The sequence below is a fragment of the Centruroides vittatus genome, unplaced genomic scaffold (genome assembly GCF_030686945.1).
Source record: "Centruroides vittatus isolate TY-2023 unplaced genomic scaffold, ASM3068694v2 contig_862, whole genome shotgun sequence".
Taxonomy (NCBI): Eukaryota; Metazoa; Arthropoda; class Arachnida; order Scorpiones; family Buthidae; genus Centruroides; species Centruroides vittatus.
In genome coordinates, this window is record NW_027122562.1 from 1,187,560 (window position 1) to 1,209,151 (window position 21,592).

At 26.1% G+C, this 21,592-nt stretch overlaps 1 protein-coding gene across 2 annotated transcripts in view; it reads left to right on the forward strand.

Annotated features, from left to right (window-relative positions):
- Positions 1-21,592, forward strand: part of LOC136982679 (spatacsin) — a 60,436-nt gene that overhangs the window by 7,627 nt on the left and 31,217 nt on the right. For both annotated transcript variants that reach the window (XM_067279243.1, XM_067279242.1), the window contains exons 5-18: positions 104-557; positions 3,290-3,413; positions 3,487-3,637; positions 5,268-5,434; positions 5,518-5,784; positions 7,652-7,843; positions 10,607-10,797; positions 10,956-11,071; positions 12,959-13,184; positions 13,253-13,465; positions 15,743-15,831; positions 17,006-17,307; positions 17,992-18,058; positions 21,135-21,303. In XM_067279243.1, the coding sequence (XP_067135344.1) occupies positions 104-557; positions 3,290-3,413; positions 3,487-3,637; positions 5,268-5,434; positions 5,518-5,784; positions 7,652-7,843; positions 10,607-10,797; positions 10,956-11,071; positions 12,959-13,184; positions 13,253-13,465; positions 15,743-15,831; positions 17,006-17,307; positions 17,992-18,058; positions 21,135-21,303 (2,728 nt within the window). The remainder of the gene's footprint in view (positions 1-103; positions 558-3,289; positions 3,414-3,486; positions 3,638-5,267; positions 5,435-5,517; positions 5,785-7,651; positions 7,844-10,606; positions 10,798-10,955; positions 11,072-12,958; positions 13,185-13,252; positions 13,466-15,742; positions 15,832-17,005; positions 17,308-17,991; positions 18,059-21,134; positions 21,304-21,592) is intronic.

A 21,592-nucleotide genomic window follows, 5' to 3' on the forward strand; every position in this document is an offset into this window, starting at 1 on the left:
ATTTTTAAATTTCAAATATTTATATACATTTTATTTTATAAAATTTGCTGTATTGTAATATATATAAAATGAAGATGTCATAATTTCTTTAACCTATGCTAAGCATTATTTTCTTTATTAACTGGAATGAAAGAATCTGAATGGGATTTTAATTTAATTTTTTTTAATAATGAAGTTGAGAGATGTTTTAAAGTTTTTGTAGCTGCAGATATCAGAACTGCAATAATATGCAGCAATGAACTTAAACTTTATCAGTTTCAATTAGACAAAAATGTTAAAGCAAATTTTAAAAAATCATCAAAAAACATAGTTACGGCCTTTGCAAAGAAAATGCCTTCATTTACAAAAATTACTGAAGGAATTCGTAATAATACAAGCAAGTTTCATCAAATCTCAATTGAACAATTAGATCTTCCATCTGATTTAAAAGATAACATATGTTTTGAAGATATAGAGATGCAAATTTTAGGAGAAAGTATTTTTATTTATATCAGTAAAGTTGAATTTTCGTATTTATTTATATTGCAATCATCTGGATTGATGGTAACTTGTGAAAGGTATTATAATTGTTTAAATTTGGTTTTGTAATATTTATGTTATTTTTCTAGCATTTGTAATTATTTGTATTTATTTATGTAGTGTATTTTAATGCATATAACCCATGGATTATCATGGATTATTTATGAAATGCATTTGAAGGAATGTGGGTTATGCAAAGGTGTTATTTCTGTTTCAGCAGTTTTCTGTCAGTTAAATGCCTTCACAGGTTGTATGCACAAAAATACAGTACATTCTTATATAGTTATAAAAATATAACAAAATTGGACTTTAAACATAATTTAGTTTTAGTTTTAATTAAAAATTTTAAAATATTGAATTAACATTTATTTAAGAAATGTGAAACTACAAAAAATATGCCTGGTTATTTAAATTTTAAATAAAGACAAATATGTTTTTAATTTCTTATAATGACATTAATAACCAAATAAAAAACTTTATTTAATTTTAAATAAACTCAAAAGACTTAATTAAATAATTAAAAAGTGAGTTTTAGTATAATGTAGTTGACTTGTGTTAAAGTAAATGTTGCTTTTTATATTTTTTGATGTAAATAATAAAAAGTAGTTCTATAATAAACATTAACATTTTGGGTAGAATAGATTTTCTTCTCCTAGTAAGTAAAGTAGGTTCAACCTCTTATTGTAGAGCAATTCAAACATTCATTTTAGTGGACCATTCTACTGTACTCAAAAAATGGGGTTAAGGTTTAAGGATATCCATCTGTTTAAATGGATGCAGTCCCATATAAATATGTGCTAGTTTGAATATCATGGAATATATACAGTTGCTAAGTTTAGCTACGTTTTTATTCTGTTGATGCCAAAAAAATTTTCTACTTTTTCAAACAGTCTATTTAACAGATAAAATATCACAGATTTCTTTTTGCTGTTTTTGTTTAACTACACTGTGGTATACTGCTCCACACTTCAAGGGAGGATACAATCTCCTCATTTTATTTAATTTGAAAATCATTTAGAACATTAATTTGTTTTTGTAAATTTATTTAATTTTATTTAACATTATTTAGTAAATTAATTCAAAATATTATAATTTAGAGATTTCAAGTGCCCACTAGGCTTAACCCTCTTAATTATATAACCTTGAAAACCATTAACACGAATTTTCAATAAAGCAAACCAACTATTAGTAATTTGTATTAACACGAGTTGACTGTATTACATAAATACTTAAAACTGTTAAGTTACGCTTCATCTTCAACTAGAAAAGGCATTCTATCAAACTGTTCATTTTCAGTTTTGTTTGAACAATATTCAAGACACATTTGACGAAGAAACTTAAAAAAAATTTATGAATGTAATATTATATAAATATTTTTATTACTTGAGTTAGCTGAGATATTTTTTACTTAGGTTTTCAGATAATACCTCATTAATTTTATATGCAGTATATATATAAATTTATATATATATTACTGATGATAGTTATATTTATTAATATTAAAATATATCTGACATCTGTTGTTTTGTTTTCCATTGTTATTACAATATGAAAAGGACTTCATGTATTAAAGTCTTTGAAAAATTTTTAAATTTTTATTCAATTATTTATTTGTTATCTAAAATGATTTATTTCAAAAATTATGCAGCTGTTTGCTTTTTACTTCTATTTTTTTCTTTTTTTTCTTTTGTAATTCTGAAAAAGCAATAAAATTTGTTTAAAAGAAACTTTTTAATAAATTGTATGTACAATCAAATGCAGTCAAATAAGATTATCTTATTACAGTTATTTCTAAATATTCTTGCTAAAAAAAACTAGCATATAAGGTAGTTTTATTTAAATAAAATATTTTAATAAATTTATATTATATAAATGTTGCAGGGATATGATAAAAGTGGGGATTTGGTCAGATCCCTAAGAGAGATGATCAGTTTACTGAATATGTTAAAATAAAGGTTTAATATTGACATTTTCCTAATTAAATGAAGTGATTTGATCAAATCTCTAAACTGGTTTCGTGAAATGACAAAAAACGAATCAACAAAGTAAGAAGTACTTATATGAAAAGATATGGATAATGCCAAATCTATTTATTTTTATTGAAACACGTTGTAGATTTGTGGCACCTGGAGTTACAGAGGACATTATTTTTTTTTACAGGCACATCTATTTGTTTTGCATTGTACCTTGGATTTTTCACAGGAACGTTTTTTAAACTCTTGACCTCCAAATAAAGATAATTTTCCAGCAATTTTCCCAAACTTAGCTTCATCGCAGTTGCACAATGATTTGTGCAAATCATTGTGTATTGTGACATAATGATTTGTGCAACTGCGTGCACAAGAGGTCGCCAGCAACTAGCCTGTTGAAGGGACGAGGGGGAGGGTAACTAGCGCAAGCAGTGCTATGCAAATCCCGACTTGTTTATTTTATCTTTTCACTAAAATAGTACAGGGATTTGATCAAATCACTTATTTTTTTAGGGAAATGACTCTATAGAATTGTCATTTTAACATCTTCAGTAAATTGATCATCTCTCTTAGGGATTTGACCAAATACCCACTTTTATCATATCCCTGCGACATAAACATAAACCTAATAATAATAATAATAATGAATTAAATGTGGAAAATATGTTGAATGACTGACTGGTAAATTTAATTGAAGTGATTCATTCAATATTTTATAATAGATCATTAATTATTTAAAATGTTAAAATTAAATTTTAGTTTTGTTTAAAAATTTATGTAAATATAATTTTTGTGTTTAGATTTAATTCAAAAATTGTGATAATTAAGAAAGTATCATCATTGTCTTCACCATTATTATTTTTATATAATGATAACATTTGTACATTTTTGATAAATGTAAATGCAGAAAAACTTGTAAGTGAGGTAAGTAAAACTAAATTAAATTTAAAATTTTTTGATAAAATTGTGAAACTAATTTTTTTCTTGATTATTATAGCTAATGTTTTATTATTGTGGAACAGTAGCAGAAAATATTTCTCTTCTAAACAACTGGCAAGATATTAATGTTAAATCTGAGATTTTAGAAGAAGGTTTAAAGAATCGCCAATTGGATATCATTGCTTTTTTTCTTAAAATGCATGAAGAAGGTGAAAAAATTGTTTATATTAAATTTAAAAAATTTTTTTTTAAATTTTATTTTTTATCTGTAAAATGGAAAGATAATGATTGATATATATATATATATTTTTTAAATATTGATTATCATTTTAAATTTAATGGTGAATTAAAATTAATAATTCTTAAGCATATATATGTTATTAAACAGTTTTATTCAAAAAACAAATAAAACACCTATACAAATATTTAAGATAATTAATTGAAATTATATCAGAGTATTTGTAATTAATAATGAAAATCATACAAGGTGGAACATATATATGTCCTGGTGGAAATATTGAAATTTTTGAACAGATAATTTTCATGATTACTGATTCATGCAAGATGGTGCCAGATCTCATCACACTGAAGAAGTGCTTGATGACCTCAACAAAGTATTTGCTTCCAGATTGATAGGTCTAAGTGCATCAGAAAAGGCTAAAAAATAGTATTGAATGTCTCCTATACAGCCTTGATTCCCTTAGACTTTGCAATATGAGGAAAACTAAAGATAAAGTTTGTGTGGGTCCAATGGAGAACTTGTAGATTCCTCAGGAGCTCATCAGAGATGCAATGAAAGGAATTTCAGCAGTGGTTAGACATTTATTTATTTATTTATTTACATTAACAAAGGGATGCTACATAGCATGTGATGACTACCTTACAACAAAATAAATAGTTTGTCCCATAAAAACAATAACAACAATACACTAAAACAATAAAATGCATATATATAATTTAAAAATTTTGGAACAAAATATATAAAAGCTGATAAACTAACTGTACATAACATAAAACAGTAAAAAATAAGAGTTAAAAATTATATGATAAGTACAATAAATGTATAAATAGTAAAACAATTATAATGCTAAATTGTAAGTATTTTTTTACCCTTACATTTAAAAAACTTAAAATCAGAAAATTAAAAAGAGCTATACATTTAAGGTTGCTGTAACAGTGCAATTAAAAACAGCACAGCACAATGACAACAAACCTGAGATACAGTAGGTCTGAGCCCCAGTGAATGGTTAAAGTGCAATTCCAACCTGTCATTTGCAGTTCAATGTGGTCATCTGCAGTACTTACATTCGTAAAAAATGTTTATTTTAGTCACTCTAATATTTCTCAGAATATACATGCTTATTTTAGAAGTATATGTGGTACAGTCAAAAATAAACTGAACTTTTGGTGCAGTATTTATTAACAAATCATAGAAACTCTTCCACAACAGTGCTTTTTATAGTAAACTTCTGCAGCTATGTATCCACTTGTAAATACAGTGTGGAAGATTTTTTTTTTCTTTTTTTGCTATTTTTTATTACTTCAGATTCTACATTAGGTTTCCATCAGTTGTTTCTACTCAATAAATATCTGACTGAAAAGGACATAATAGTACTTTCTCAAATTCTTTTTTCCTGAGATCTTGTCTCCTGCAGAAAAATTAAAAAATAAATTGGAAGACTCAAAGTTCTAATCAGCAGCAGAGATGAAACTGCAACTACAAGAATTCATGAAGTTTAAACTATAAGATTATTTTATATTTGATGAGTTTTTTTAATCATAGATATGGTAAAACATTTTAATATTTCTTTTAATTGTCATTTTTTTATAAATTAATAGGATTTTATAAGTTATGGACAGCTCAAAAGGTTCAAAATAAAGAATGGATATGTCAAATAAATGTTCAGTTTACCTATTGGGATTCAGTAATAACCATGCTATTAAACTGTGTAAAAGAAAGTATCTATGATACTGCATCTTGTCAATTTGCTGAACAACTCTTACAGGTGATTTTAATGCAATAAACTTATTAATAAAAATAAATTATAATAAAATATAATTTCAAATTTTTAAATGTTATTTTTGGCAGTTAATTGTTACAGTTTTGACAAATTTGATCAATACTTTGAATATAGAAGAGAAGAAACCTGAGATTAATGATGAAAATACAATGCTATATTGCAAATCTGTTTCAGAAGCTAATATTAAGTTTGCAAAATATTTTAAAACAACACGACTATTATTGTATGAACAAAATGATTATGATGAAAATGAAATTTTAACAAATGAAACCTCAGAATCTGAAGATATTATTTTAAAAGAACAATGGAATAATTGGAGTAAAATGACATGGCAGGTAAAAATTTTAATACAGTAGAGAGTCGTTTATCCAAATCGATTGGGAACTGGGGTTGTTCGGATAACCAATTATGTACGAAAAATATATTAACCTGTCCAATGTTGAAATTTTTCTCCATTGCATGTTGCTTCATGTTGAATTTTCGTCGATTTTAAGCCTAACAAAAATTTTTATAATAATAATCAAGGCTATTGTATCGTTAAAAATTATTTCTTTATTTTGTACAAACAAAATAAATATATTGAAAAATATAAAAACATAAAAATTATACTTTATAAGTAAATCTAGTATCAAAAAAGTTTGATTCAGCATGACACAGTCCGACTGGAAAGCGTTCGGATAACCGACGATTCGGATAACTGGAGTTCAGATAAACGACTCTCTACTGTACTTACATATATATATTTTTTTTAATCCTGGAATGTTTGAATTCAAAATATAAGATATAAAAAGTTGTTTTAACAAACAAAAAACGTTTTACCGTATTTACTCGCATATAAGACAATCTCGCATATAGGACGAGGTGTCACTTTAAAGATCAAAACAAAGAAAATTAACTTATTAATACAATTCTAATTTTATTTCATTTAATCACAAGTAAAATATCAAATGAATGTAAATACACATGTTGTTCCATAAAAATTACTGGCATTTTAAATTTCAAGGAAAAATCTTGTAAAATCGACAACATAATTTATTCATGTAAAGCTAGACAATTGGGAACTTTTTTTGCCAATTCTTAACAGTCGAATTCACTCTTTGTCGATTACATTTATGAGTTTCTCTGAATCCTGATTTCCAAATAATCATCTGTTTTCACATGGGAATGAATTGAAACTTATACCGGGTTTTCGTGTAATTTTGGAATTCAATTCAAAATCTCTGCTTTTCCTATTGCTATTCATCTTTACTCCTGACAATACACAAGAACAATTCAAATGACCCAGATAAAATTCTTTTGTTTCTAAACACCAGAAGGTGAGAATCTGGTAAAAAATGTGAATACACAGTTTACAAAAATTGTTGCAAAAACGAAAAAAATCCTTTCCTTACACACACAGGATGACCTAGGTTTTTGAAGCAATGAAAAATGAATAAAAACCTCATCTTATATGTGAGTAAATATAGTTATTTAAATTTTCATAAATTTTAATTGAACTATTTTGAATACTAGTTATATTATTGGAATTCTATTAAAATAAAGAATTAAGTATTAAAAATTTGTTGTTATATTAATATATATTAATATAGTTTGATACATTTAATTATAAGTTTAACATTGCTAAAAAAAATCTTTAAAAAATATTATTGGGATAATTATGAAAAAAAGTATTTTTTATTCTCATCTCAGTTTTAAGAATCAAATCTTAAAGCATATAAAATATTCAATGGAAATAAATAATACAATTAAATAATATGATTGAAATGAATATAAATCATCATTACTTTTTACTCTGGTTCAGATTTGATTTTTATGTAAGTTAAAAATAACCTGTGCTAGGGCCAAAAACACTTCTTAAATGATTAATATGACACATGATTATAAAAACAGAAAAAAGTATCTTTATAACTAGTAAAAAGTTAAAAAAAAAACTAGTGCTATAAGGCTTATTTATTTAAAATACAGTACCTTAAGATTTAATTATCTTTTATTTGAACTTTGGAATTTTAAACATGGTAACATTTATATAATGTTATCAATTGATGAAATAGAATTGAAACAATCAAAACAAAAAAATTGTTTGACTGTTTTGATTTATGAACTTTTTAAGATAATCAAGAAAAATGAAGAATTTGATTTTTTTAAATACTCTAGATGGATTATTAATTAAACTTCTTAATACTAAATGTTTTTTAATTATAGGAAGCAATTCAAGATGCTATTAGACATGATAATCTTCTTTCTCTTCAAGGATATTTGTTAACTAATTGTTTATCAAAATCTGAAATCCAGGGTAATTTATGGAAGATTATTAGTCAGATTGGAATGTCAATGGCAGAAAATTCTATTTCAAATGGAAATCTTTGTGAAGCTTTACAAATATTTACTAACATGGTAATTATTATTTTATTTGTAAACTTTCTTATAATTTAGGTTTAAAAAGTCTAAGTTTAATTTGAATTTTGTGTTTATTTAAAAATCTTTATTAATTTAATAATTTTCTTGCTTTGAACTCATTACTTAAAACAATAATTGTTTCACAATAGTGATATATACAGAAAAGTATTATGAAACTATCTATATACTATCAGAAAATTATTTAAAGAAACAGATTGAAATGAACATATTTAAAGTCAAAATGTTTAAGATAACTTAGGTTTAAGTTAAAACAATAAAATAATATACAAATCTAAGCCAGATTTAATTATATTCGTAATTTAGCATTTTTAAATCTGGAAAAAAGTTAGGTATAGCTACAGTAATGTGTAATTTCTACTTCAGTATTTTATCATTAGTAATATGTAAATTAAAGTCATATAAAAAATCTTTTAATTATGTAATATTTATTTAACATTACATTTTATTTTTGGATTGTTCAGAGAATTTGTAGAGACATTCAAGGTGTCCAACAAACATATTGATAAAAGAAGAGATTATTTTATCTATTTAAATGAATACTATAGTCTATAGTATAAAAAGGTGAAAGATCTAGTGTTTTCATCTGTGTTGAAAGGGTATCATCAGGCTAAATATATATGTTATGGACCAAGTGATTAATTGGGCATTATTCATAATGCCCAGTCATTATGAATAACAACACTACTAATATAAAAGCCTTTGTATGTGTGTGTATGAATTCCCTATAACTCCTGTTTGTCTTTTTGAATAATGCCCACTTGGTCCATAACATATACACATATAATGATTTTACAGTTTCTCTAAAGAAAAAATCATGTGCCTAAGATGATAATTAAAATCATTCTGTTGTACTGTTGTAAAGAGGAAAAAAATTTTTATTAACAAGTTTTATTTTCAGTTTATTGAATAACCTAATGCATCTTCATTTAAGTTAACTGTAAACACAATAAGAAAGGAAGTACTGTACATAAACCAGAATTTTCCAATAAATTAAATAGTTCCTAAAGGTTCCTTCCATCTAGTTCATTTGTGTATAAATTGTTAATTGATGTATTAATAATTGATAAATCTATTCATTGGATTAAAAGATTTATCAATTATTAATATTTTGAAAATAATATCATATGAATATAAAATGGATATTTTAGGAAATTAGATATTCAGTGTTTTGAAAACAGTCATTATCTGTAAATAACAAAATTTGGAATGTAAATAAGTAAATTTCTGAAATTAGGACATGTCTTGATCTTATTTTATTGTGTATTTATAAAATTTTGTAAGTGAAGGAAGCAATAAGTAACTTTTTACATTAGGATAACTATTGATAAATCTTTGTCATTTATTGCTGAATTTGTTTTATACTTTCAGACTTATAAATTCGTTTGATGGCACTATAGATACTATTTAATACCGAAAAAATATAAGAATAGACATATATATATTTATCTTAGATCATCTATTAGTAATATATTTTTAAAACTATATTATAAATCAATATATATTTATTTTTTAAAAATTTTAAATATAATTATGATGATAAACACCTGATCAATTTTGTTTTAATTAAAAAAAAAACAGTTTTAACTTTTTCAGATTTTAATTATATGGATTTGTTAATATGATAATTTACAGAAACATCTTATAATAGTGTGTATAGATAATTTCATATCATTAGAATCTTCAAAAAGAGATTGATGAAATTTTTAATTTTTCATGGATGTTAAAAATCATCATCATCTTGCATCTTTGATCTATTTAAAAAATTTTATTAAAAAAGCAATAAACTACTACAAATTTTAATTATTCTTTAGTTTATCATTTCAAACTCAGCAAATAAAATAGTCTGCATTTTATGTTGTTACTTATGTTAATTTGAAATATCACGAATATGATGGCTAAGGCAGTTAAGGCACCAATCTACCACTCTTGGGGACTCAAGACTGAATCTGGGTGATTGAAAAACCCCAGGAATTTTTATGGGTTTCTGTTCTATTTTAGGCCTCTAATTCTATTAGGATTATTTCAAGCCCAATCTTTCAAACCTGGGAATCAGTTTCTCCCATTATGGGCTTGCTGACCTTACGGTGATATGGAAAAATGTTCTTAGTGCCCACGGGCTTGAAAGAGTCAAAAGAAACCAATATTTTTAATGTTCTAAATATTTGTAATTTCATTCTAAACAAATGAGAACAAGATCAACTGTGAAAATATCAGTTAAAAGTTTAATTTCTTGACTTTCAACCTACTTACAGTTTAAAACCATTATTTTAAAAAAAAGAACTATGACATTACCTGTCTCATTCTTAAAGCTGCTAGTTGAGGAAACCCATTTGAATTTTCACATTCCTTAACAATTTTTCAGAGCTTGCAAAAGAACCTATTGGCTGATTATACAGTTGAAAATCTTTTTGATAAATCTATTTGTTTGGTGTTTATAACTAGCAGTTTAGAAAAAAAGACAGGTAGTTAAACATGATACCAAGTTTTGCTTATTATAATGAACTAAAACATATTCAGAATTTAATTTCAAATATAACTATAATTGTTTTTAGTATGATTAATCTTTTTATAAATTTTAATTTATATTTTTCAAATATTGTGATACAAGGCAATTCTTTGAATCTTTTTCTTCAATGTAAAATTTTTAAAATATTTTAATTGTAAGTGATTTTAATTTAAAATTTCATGTACTCAATATTTATTTACATTTTATTCATTATTACTTTTTTTTTTAAATAGGGACTTTCTCCTGAAGAAAAATTAATGGATATTTTCAAAAATACTTCAAATAATGAATTAAGAAAAACACTTTTTTCTAAATTAGATAATGATAAATTACTTTCTGATAAAGATGAAAAAATTATGCATTTTATTGATGAACTAAATTATTATTATCCTCCAAATAAAGAAATAGAATTACATTTCCCAAGGTAAAATTTTTAGTTTTTTTCATACTAATGTAAAATTAGCATTTAATTGTTGTTTAATTTTCATAACTTTAACATAATATAACATTATGATTTTATTGTCATAAACAGTCAATTATCTTTATATGTTAAAATTAAAAATACTTATTTCAATTTGACAGACAAGTCTTAGAAAATGTAGACTCTTCACATAACAATATAGTATTTAATTGGGTTGCAAATTGGAGTGAAAATATTTGCATAAGAATAATACTTGCTGGTATCAATGATTATGATTGTAAGTAAAAATAATATATTTTATTGAGTAATAGAAATAAACATATTAATAATTATAATAAGAAATTTTTAGAGAAATGGAAGTATTTATGATTGCCATAAGACCATGTCATAAATACAAAAACTTACAGATGACAATAGTAGAAAATGACATACAGTAGACTCCTGTATAACATGGAATATGTTCTGCATTGTAGGAAATCACGTTATAGGGAACATACATTATTGGACCAATTTATGCAAGTTCAAACATGTCTCTAAATTTTAACTGTTATCACAAAGGGTCAAGCATTTTTCCCGAACATTTTTCCAAAATTATAGAGGAAGGCAATAACATAGCAGAACAAGTCTATAACGTTGATGAATTTGATTATTTACAACAAAAAAAATCATTTTTTAAACTGTTGGCTTCACTGTTCATATATAAACAACTGATAAGTGTATATTTTTGCTTTTCTAAACAAAAAAATCTGAAACTATGTGAAAACATGAAATTTATCTTACACGTTATACAGGACCCTTTATCGTGCTGTATGAGTTCTAGTCGCAAAATTTTCGTCATATTATAAGGGAGTGCATTATATGGGAGTCTACTGTATTATATACAAAGCATACAAAGCTGTACAAGATATCATATTGGGTTACAGGTTTTCAGCAGATAAAAACTACTTACATTGACATAACCAAATAGCAAATATAAAAAATCAAAAGCTTGTACACAAATACAAATTATTATTCACCTCAGATGGTCATAGAAAACAACACACACAATATATACTATGACAGTTATAATTGCAGGCAAAACAATTCATTACAATGGACTCAACATTACATTCATTGACAAACAAAACAAAATCATACATCATAGACACAGCTATACCAAACAAGCACAATATATAAAATATGTACACTAAAAAAATTAATAAATACTTGAACTTGTCCATAAGCTAGACATTTTTGGTAGTTGACCATTGATGGCATGGCAGCATTGATTTAAAGAAATCTCAATATTTGTAATTGAAAATGAATGTGACATATGAATTAATTCAAAAATTATTGTAACAATCATTTTATTTTTCAAACTACTCAAAAAAATAAATTCATTTCTATAAGTGATGTTATAGTCACTATGAAAGGTTATCATTTTTTAATGAAAAAAATATATAGTTTATTCCCTTACTGTAAAGGTAAATGATTTTTATAGAGTAAAAACAGAAATATTTATTCTATTCTTGGTTTAAATAATTTATTTAAATAATATAGTACAATTTCAATGTTAAAAATATTAAATTATATAATAAAGTAATAAGAACTTATTTAATAATATAAGAGCTTAATGAAATGTATGTGGTTTTAACAGAACATTAGCAATATACTTGAACAGATATATATATATATATCAGTAGCAAGTAGCATGTTGTTAAATAATATCATGTTATCTCACTCATCACATTCAAATAATAGTGATAATTTAAGAACCCATTATGATGAACAGTTATATCAAAAGATGAAATAACAAGATTTACATATTTTTAATATAATAATCTGTATAATTTTGTTAACATGACCATACGAAAACATCACTAATGCCTTTTCAAGTGTTCTGACAATAAATATTGTTTTAATACTGCATACATATAATTTGAATCTATTTAATCTAAATCTTAAGAATATAGTATAATTTTTAATTATTGTAGTATATTAGTTTTTAATATATTAAGCTTATAAATGCATTTTTTACAGAGTATTTTGAGTAAATTATTTGTAATTTTTTTCTCAATTCACGAAAAATAACTTATTCTATTCTCTAAATTAAAAATTAAAAATAACAATTTTATTATTGCTCTATAATTATAAATATAATTATTTATTTTAATTAATAATTCAGCTCCAAAAATAGCATCGTTTTCACCTGAGATTTGTTGGGAATATTTTTTGGAGTATGGAAATATTGACAAGCTAAATAAATGGATCACAAATATTTTTACTAAAAAGACTGACAAGCAACTACTTGATTTTCCATTTGGATGGACTATTAATGGAACAATGTTAAATAAAATAAAATTATTTTCTACAAATCTTGTTCAAGAAGCTGTTTTAAATATTTTAGGAAGGTAAATTCATTTTCTCTTTATATATTACCATTTTAAAAGATAATTAACAAAACTTTAAAATATTTTAGAATGGGCATATTTTGTGAAGAAGAATTAGAAGATTTTCCATCACTATTAAGAAGATTTGGTTGCATTCACTTCAGTTTTGGAGATAAATCTATACTTCAGTGTTCAAGTTCTTCAGTTTCAGTTTCTGATTTTACACATCGCATTATTCATTATAGTTTGGAACAAAATATTCCAAACTTTTTATATTACTTTTTAAATGAAAATCTATACAGGTTAGAATTTTAATAATTAAAGTTTTTATTTTAATTATTAAATTATAAATGAATAAGATATATGTAGTAAGGTCCAAAGTTCTCAGCCTGATCTACATTGTGCATGTGCAGAAAAATGTTAAGCTTTGTAAAAAATACATTGTGAAGCTTAACATTTGAGATACTAATGCTCTCCATTGCATTTTTATATTCTCATTCCCATGTGTCAGATAATGTGGCTTAAATAATGTAATCTGTATGCATTATGTTGAAGTTTGAGTAAAAAGAAGGTTGGATGCCATCAGAAATTCATAAACACCTTTGTAATGTGTACAGCGATGCTTCTACACTGTATTTTATGGTAAAACAATGGGCAAAACTTTTTAAACTTGGAAGAGAATCTCTTGATGATGACTCATGCAGCAAATGCCTAAACACAGTGATTACTGAAGAAAGCATTCCACTTGTTGAGGATGAAATGCTTTCTGATTGTCTGAAGACAAAAGGAATTTCTGCAAGATTGAACTTGTTGAAGACAATGGTTCTTTGAATTCTTCATGAACATTTGTTAATGAATAAGGTGAGTGCACCTTGGGTGCCCAAAATTTTTTCTGCAATTCAGAAGCAACATTGGATCAACTGCACTTGACAGTTTTTGGAGCTCTACAAAGAGAACAGAGAAGAGATTTTGCAGTCCATCATCACTGGGGATGAGACAAAGGTTCTATACCATGATCTTCCATCCAAAAGAGAATCAATGGAATGGTGCCATGCATGGGAATCTCCTCTGAAGAAGCCAAAAGTGTTGTAGCCAACAAAGATGGTTATGGCTATGATTTTCTAGAATCACAATTGCATTTTATTGATAGACTTCAAGGATAGAAATTCTACAGTTAATGCTGAATAATAATCCAACCTGATGGCAAAACTCTGGGATGCCATAAAAGAGAAAAGGAGGGGTAAACTTTCAAAAGGTGTGCAACTCCTGCACAACAATGCATTTGTTCACACTGCATTTTGCATGAAGGCTGCTATTAAAGAATGTGGCTTCACTGAACTTCCTCATCCATTGCACAGTCCCAACCTGACCCTGAGTGACTATTTGTTGTCAAAATTGAAATCTGATCTTTGTAAATAAAAATTTAATAGTGATGAAGAATTCAAGGCAGCTGTTTTGAACATTTTGAGGGCAGAGAAAATGTACTTTTTTGAAATATAAATTTGTTAATTCCACATTATGAAAAATGTATTATTGCAATAAAAGGAAGCTGTATTGAAAAATAATATGCATCTTTTATTTATTTGACACATCTTTTGGACCTTACTATGTATCTCCACTTAATAACTGCTTATTTTACAATTCTCTTCATCTATGACTGATATGAACATATAGTTATGGCAATATAAAGTGCTGTGTTTATCTTTAGTAGTTTTTTTTAGCACTCTCATTAATATTTTCAACAATTTTAAAACGTTTGTTTATATAATTAAATTTTATTTTTTGATGGATTTTCTGGTATATACAAAGTCATAATATCTTATACAGTTATTAAGAGACATTGAATTTGAAGATTTATTTTAATGACAGTTTTCTAGATAACAACTAGACCAAAAAATGGGATTGATTATAGTTTCAAAATGTTAATAAAATAAAAAATGAAAAACTCCAAAAACTAGATGTATAAAGTAAAATTATTATTAAAACCTTAAAGCCAGTAAAAATTGAATATTTATTAACAGAATGAATGTTTTTGACCATGTACAATGACTATCTTCAGGTTCTGGAATTAATGAATAGAATAGGAAGTGCATTTGAAATTAAAAACATTTGAAAATTACAAATTTACATAGTGAGTCACATGCACAGGAGCATAAATATATTAAATAAAACAACTTATAAATCTTTGAGCACTAGAATTAGGGAACATCAGGACACCACTAGGAAGCTTCTATGTTCAACTGCCTTGGTAGCTTGTGACAGTGATGTGGATGTTTCTTTTGATAGAACACACCTACTACATTGCACTTTGGTTATGATTTAACTTAAATATTTGGAAACTCAAAATTTATAAGCCTAGTAAGAAAGTGACTACAATTAACTTTAAAGATTCTGCAGTTGTGCCACATGTTTGAAGAGCATTATTTCAAGTTTTATAGTTTTATTTATCATCATTTTGCTATATTTGTTTTCTTACTCACAATATTTGTATATATTGCTGTATTTATTTAATTATTTTATTTTGTATTTAATATTTATCTTGTTAATTATTCCTATTTTCTGTTTTATATTATTAATAGCACTGAATCTCTCTCGCATTGTGTATTCTGTTCTACACCACTTTTGGGTATGATATCATCATTTTCCAAGTGGTCCAAAATGCCTGATGGTGAGTTCTAATTTAATCTTTGTATATACATAATTAATGATGCAGTCAGACAAATAATTTAACTTACATTGACAAGTTTTCTTATCATTTAAGTTTTAAAATGCAAAATATTTTAATCATATCAAAAAGGAAATAATAATTATTACATGCACAAAATTATTGAATCTTAAATCTGATGAAAATTTCTAAATATTAATTTAATATTTTCATTTTTCAATATTAATAATTTAAATTTTTTTGTAAATGCATAAGTCAAATTCAAACCACACACACTATTGTTCACAATTCACAATAACGTTTATAACAACAATTCAATGTTACATAAACTTACAATGTTCACAAAAGCTACAGATTACAATAGAAAGATGTTTACAACGTAGATTTCATGCACACACAAAATAAGAGTTCTAATAGTCACTAAATCCTGAACAGGTTCGTCGGAAAGGACACCTTGCAATGCACTCAGGCGTAGTTAAATGTATATCCCTTATGTCGTTCATTAATGCAGCAACAGATGAAATCACCTTCTAACCAAGCACTCAATTGACCAACTTGAAGCTCGTATCCAACTTTCACTAAACTGACCAGCTCCAAGTTCACACCAAACTTAAACTTCCCACCTAAACCTACTCTTTTTATACCGATTGAAGCTCACGCTGATCCACCAATCAGTGCGTCACTGTCCTTCGGCTGGTCCAGCCATTGTATGATCAGTGCTGGCCAATTACCGATTGTAGATTCAAAACTAACAGTCATTTTCCAACTGACTTCTGTAACGTCAACTAATTTGAAATACAAAAACAAGATGAAACAAGAAAAGGCAGGAATCGCTTGTCCAGGCGATTCCAGCCACGACAGCATATAAATACAATTTTGAAATTTCAGAGTTTTTTTTTCTTGTCAATGGATAATAAGAATGTTGAAATATAAGTCTTTAAGAAGCAGTTTTTATCAGTAGTTTCAAATATTTTGTTAGTTTTAAATTAAGTATATAATAGAGAATAGCTTTTTTTATTTGAAAAATAGTTGAATAATGGGAAAAAACTTTATAAAAATTAAAAAATGTAAAATGTTTGTTTAAAGTATAAAATTTATTCAGTTTAGATTTAATATTAATAATTTAAAAATATTTACTTAAAAGTTGATTTATTTTATTTTGTATTTTTATTTTTAGATTCAAATGTTGCTTTCCAAGCAATTCTAAATACTGCTCAGTATGTGTTTAATATGCCAGAACCAAGCCTTCAAGCTCTGTGGAAATATGCTCCAATTGAATTAGTTATAGCCGCTGTTTTGTTTGCTCCAATGAGCTTATCTCAGTTTATTCAAACTGTGTCTAAAGGACTAATGGGTGTGGATAGCAAATTTTTAGAAGATTCATTGTCTTCCATACCTTTATTAAGAGATGCATTGTTTAATGTTAATGATGGAAAATCTAAAATGAAATTAGATGTTTCTGTTTATCAGTTATTACAGGTATGAGAAATAGTTTCAATTCTATTGAACAAATTGGAATTTAATTATATTTAAAATAATTCATCCAACTCTATAAGCAATGAAATTACATAAAAACATATATAAATAATATAGTTTAATTCTTTTAAGCCAAATATAAATATTTGTTGTATATGCTGGTATTAATTAAAAATAAATTACTTGTATATATAAATATGAAAAAAGATGCTTTTGTTTATTAATACCAATTTTTTATATATTTGTTAAACAAAATATATAAAAATAACAATGAATAGTTGGAATAAATTAATTTAGGATTCTAATACTTAGCATATATAAAACTTTATCAGTAGTTTGACAATTACCAAATAGTTTTTGAATTGGAATTTATCCATTGTCATGATTTTGGAATAGATGTTTTATTTAATAATTAGAACCAGCATCAATAATAATTAATGATCTGAGATGTAATAGTAATGTAATTTTCAGATAACAAAAGTAAATTAATAAAAATTTTATCTTTTGAATTTTTCTTAAGTTTTGATCACTGTAAGTGGAGTTATACTATCTTTGAGTAAAACTTTGAATGATTAAAATATAGTTAAAATATTTTTTTTGCTATAAATAAAATTATTATTTTTTAAAATAATAATAATTTTATGTAATTCCAAAATTTTGCTAATATAGTTCAACTATTCTTTTTAGGATAATGCATCATTTGATCCATCAAGACTCTTTGGTTGGCAGACAACTAACAATATTAAAAATGAAGGTAATATAATTTCCTACATTTAAATTTTCAGTTTTACACTACGATCATCTATGATTGATTTTAAAAATTTTTTGGATTTTTTTCAATGTAGTTATAAACTCATAAAATAAATTCATTATAAAATAAAGTAATTTATTTTTTTGAGAGAACTATTATTATTTACAGTTATTAGATTTTTGGGTTAATGTTACCCTAGGTATTGAGATGGTGACCGTACGCGGTAGACGACGCCCACGCGCTAAACATGGCGGCTCGTCTCTGAAACAGTGGGGACACACATACTAACCTAACCTAACCTATTCTAATAAATTACCATGATTATTGCCGATCGATTTATTAGAATAGGGGTAATTTTTTAAAATAGGTTAGGTTAGGTTAGAATGTGCGTCCCCGCTCTTTTTCTTTCTTCTGATTGCTGGGATCGGAGACGAGCCGCCGTGTCGACACGTAGGGTCACATTAAGCAGAAAAAAAAATTTAAAATGTACTTACGTTCATTTCGAATTCTTCTCTTTTTTCTGACGTCTAGTTGTTTCCAAAGTAGACAACTCCGCATTAACATTCATCTCAGTTCCTTTCCCTTCTCGACAGACACCGCCTACTACCCATTTCATGCTTTTAAGTTTACGTCCTTTCTCGTATTTGCGCTTACAGATTACGGTCTTGTCTATTCCGACGGCATTAGCCAACATAGTCATAGGGCATTCCAATGCTACATAATGCCATACGAACGAAAATATGCTACTTCGTGGGACTTTGCCAAATTTCCCTTTAAAAGTACCTTCGAATGCTGAACCGTAGTTCCAGCAGTTTCGACATCTCATCGAACAGGAATTTCTATCTGTACAATAAACTACTTTGCAAGGGCTCGAACATTTCAAGCATACGTAGACAACATGCTGTAATCCTAGTTTGACCGCAAATTTGAACCCTTTATCGATTCTGGGATCCAAACCCAATTCGGAATAGTCACATTCGAGAAGATGGAAAAAATGGTGGGCAGTACATCCGACCCAAAAATCTTCAGAGATAACATCGTAGAAATTACTTATTTCGAAAATAATTATTATCAAAACAAATGGAAATATCCAAACAACAAAATAAAAAAAAGAGCACTTAAATTTTTCTCGAAAATGATAATTATCTATCACCTTCAGATCAAACAATCATACACCTTTAACACACCCCTCGTCAAATCAGTCGCATTAATTTGCATATCGCACGGCTTTGTACAAAATCGCGCCCTCTACCACAATCACCACTCGGTAACCCGAGACGAGATTACCGTAAGCGCCGCCATCTCGATACCTAAGGTAACATTAACCAATTTTTGATAATGTTGCATTTAATATATTTGGTCAAAAAGTTAAAAGATCAGTATTTAAATGTTTGTACCATTGATTTAAATTTTACTGATAGAAAGTATAAATAAGTTAATAAAATTATTATTTAAATAGATATTAATTTATGAATTAAATATAGATATGGATTATCAATTATTCATATTTAATCTCTTTTCAATTTTTTAATATGTGATACTAATAGTAAATAACAATACATTTTTCTATTACATTTATAAACCAAAATTTTATAAACTTACTAACAAAAATAATTTTTTATATATAATGTCCTATCAAAGTTTTTTTTGGAGAATATATTTATTTGTAATACTTGCCTTAACTGTTGTTAATTCATTTTTCAAATATGATCATTTAAATATTAAATCTTAAATTGTAAACTATGTTATTAGTTAATGTGCAGCATTATTTCTTGATACAATTATTTATTATTATTAATCATTGCTTCCCATAAATTCATACTGTTCAAGCATTCTATCTTTCTAAAATAATTGAAACCAAATAAATTATTCCTTTTATTATTTCACACAGGACAATCTTAGATTAGGAAAAATGTTTTTATAATTTACATTTATGTTTTTAGTAGTAATAAAAATAATTTGTCTAATTTCAATTATCTCAGGTGTCTAAAGATGGAAAATACAATTTCCATAAAAATACTGCTATAAAGCAATAAAAATACATAATTATTGACAACCAGCATGAATTGGATTTAATTAAATGAAAACCAAACATTTTCCTTCATTTTTAAGTCATCACCAGGTTTAGAACTAATAGAATGCATGTTTAAAAAAAAAAAAACAAAAATTTAAAAGTTTTGGATGTCATGAAATATGCACATGATAAATGTTATGTTTAACAAGGTTCTTCAAACTGGATAACAATTTTAAAAAGTACCCATTTTATACAAAATACAGTAGAGCATCGATTATCCGAATATCGATCAACCTAAACATCAATTAACCAAAAGCTTTCCAGTCGGCAAAATTAAATTTCTGCTAGTGCCTGTGGCGCTGCAATCTTTGGCTATGTCTTGGGCTACTCCAATATTATTTTTGTTGGTGTGTGTGTTTTAGCTGGTAGCACTGGTGCGACCATAAGAGGGTACTTAAGGATGCGCCTGGATTTGAATGAATTTCAGCATAGGGTAGGTTAATATATTTTTTCACACATAATTGGTTATCCGAAAAATTGATTTTCTGAACAACCCCAGTTTCCAATTGATTCAGATAATCGATGCTCTACTGTATAAAATCCAAACTTAATTCAAGACCTATTATAAATCAAAGCATGCCCTCCACATGGTTGCTAGTGAGTCCACTTTTTTAAAATTAATCACCAACCCTCTTTTAAACGCTTTGAATATTTCTAGTTTTTCAAGATATTTCAGGTTGGCCAGGTTATCACTGCATTGTAGTAACCAGGCATCCTCATATTTAATTTGCACATCATTATCAACAGTGAAAGAATCTATTAGTTCTAAACTGATGATGACCATTAAAAATGGAGGAAAATGTTTGTTTTTTGTTTAATTAAATTTAATTCATGGTGGTTGTCAGTAATTATGTATTTTTAGATGGAAAATAGTTGCAATAATAATTTTAAATTCTCTTTCTTTTGAAAAAATGGATTATTAAATAAATTTAATCATATATTTAGTATTTTACTTTTGTTATTAAGTTTTAAAGTATCATATACTTCCAATTCTGTATTTTTCAGATGCTATGACCGAACTACCTCATTTTTCATTATCAAATTTAGTAGAAACATATGGATATAAGAAAAAACTTACTTTTCATTATTATTTATTAAATGGTAGGCCAAGCTATGCTTATGCAAAATTCATTGTTAAAGAAATTGCAATGGCTGGAACAGTTACTGTTAGAAGGTAAAATATTAATTTTTTTTATTTATATTAGTAGATGATCATTTAGTTAATTAAGGAAAATTATTATTTGCATAGAGAGAAATTATTTTTTTTTTAGTTTATAGCTTAATGGTTTATAATATTTTTACACTGTGTAATTACACTATATTTTGAAAATTTGCTAAGTTAAAATTTTTAATTCAGTATAAAAAGAAATGTTTAGAATAGGGATAAACTTTCATATAATCCAAATACCTATAATCACTGAGCACTTTCAGGTATTTTTCAAAAAGATATAAATTTAGATTAT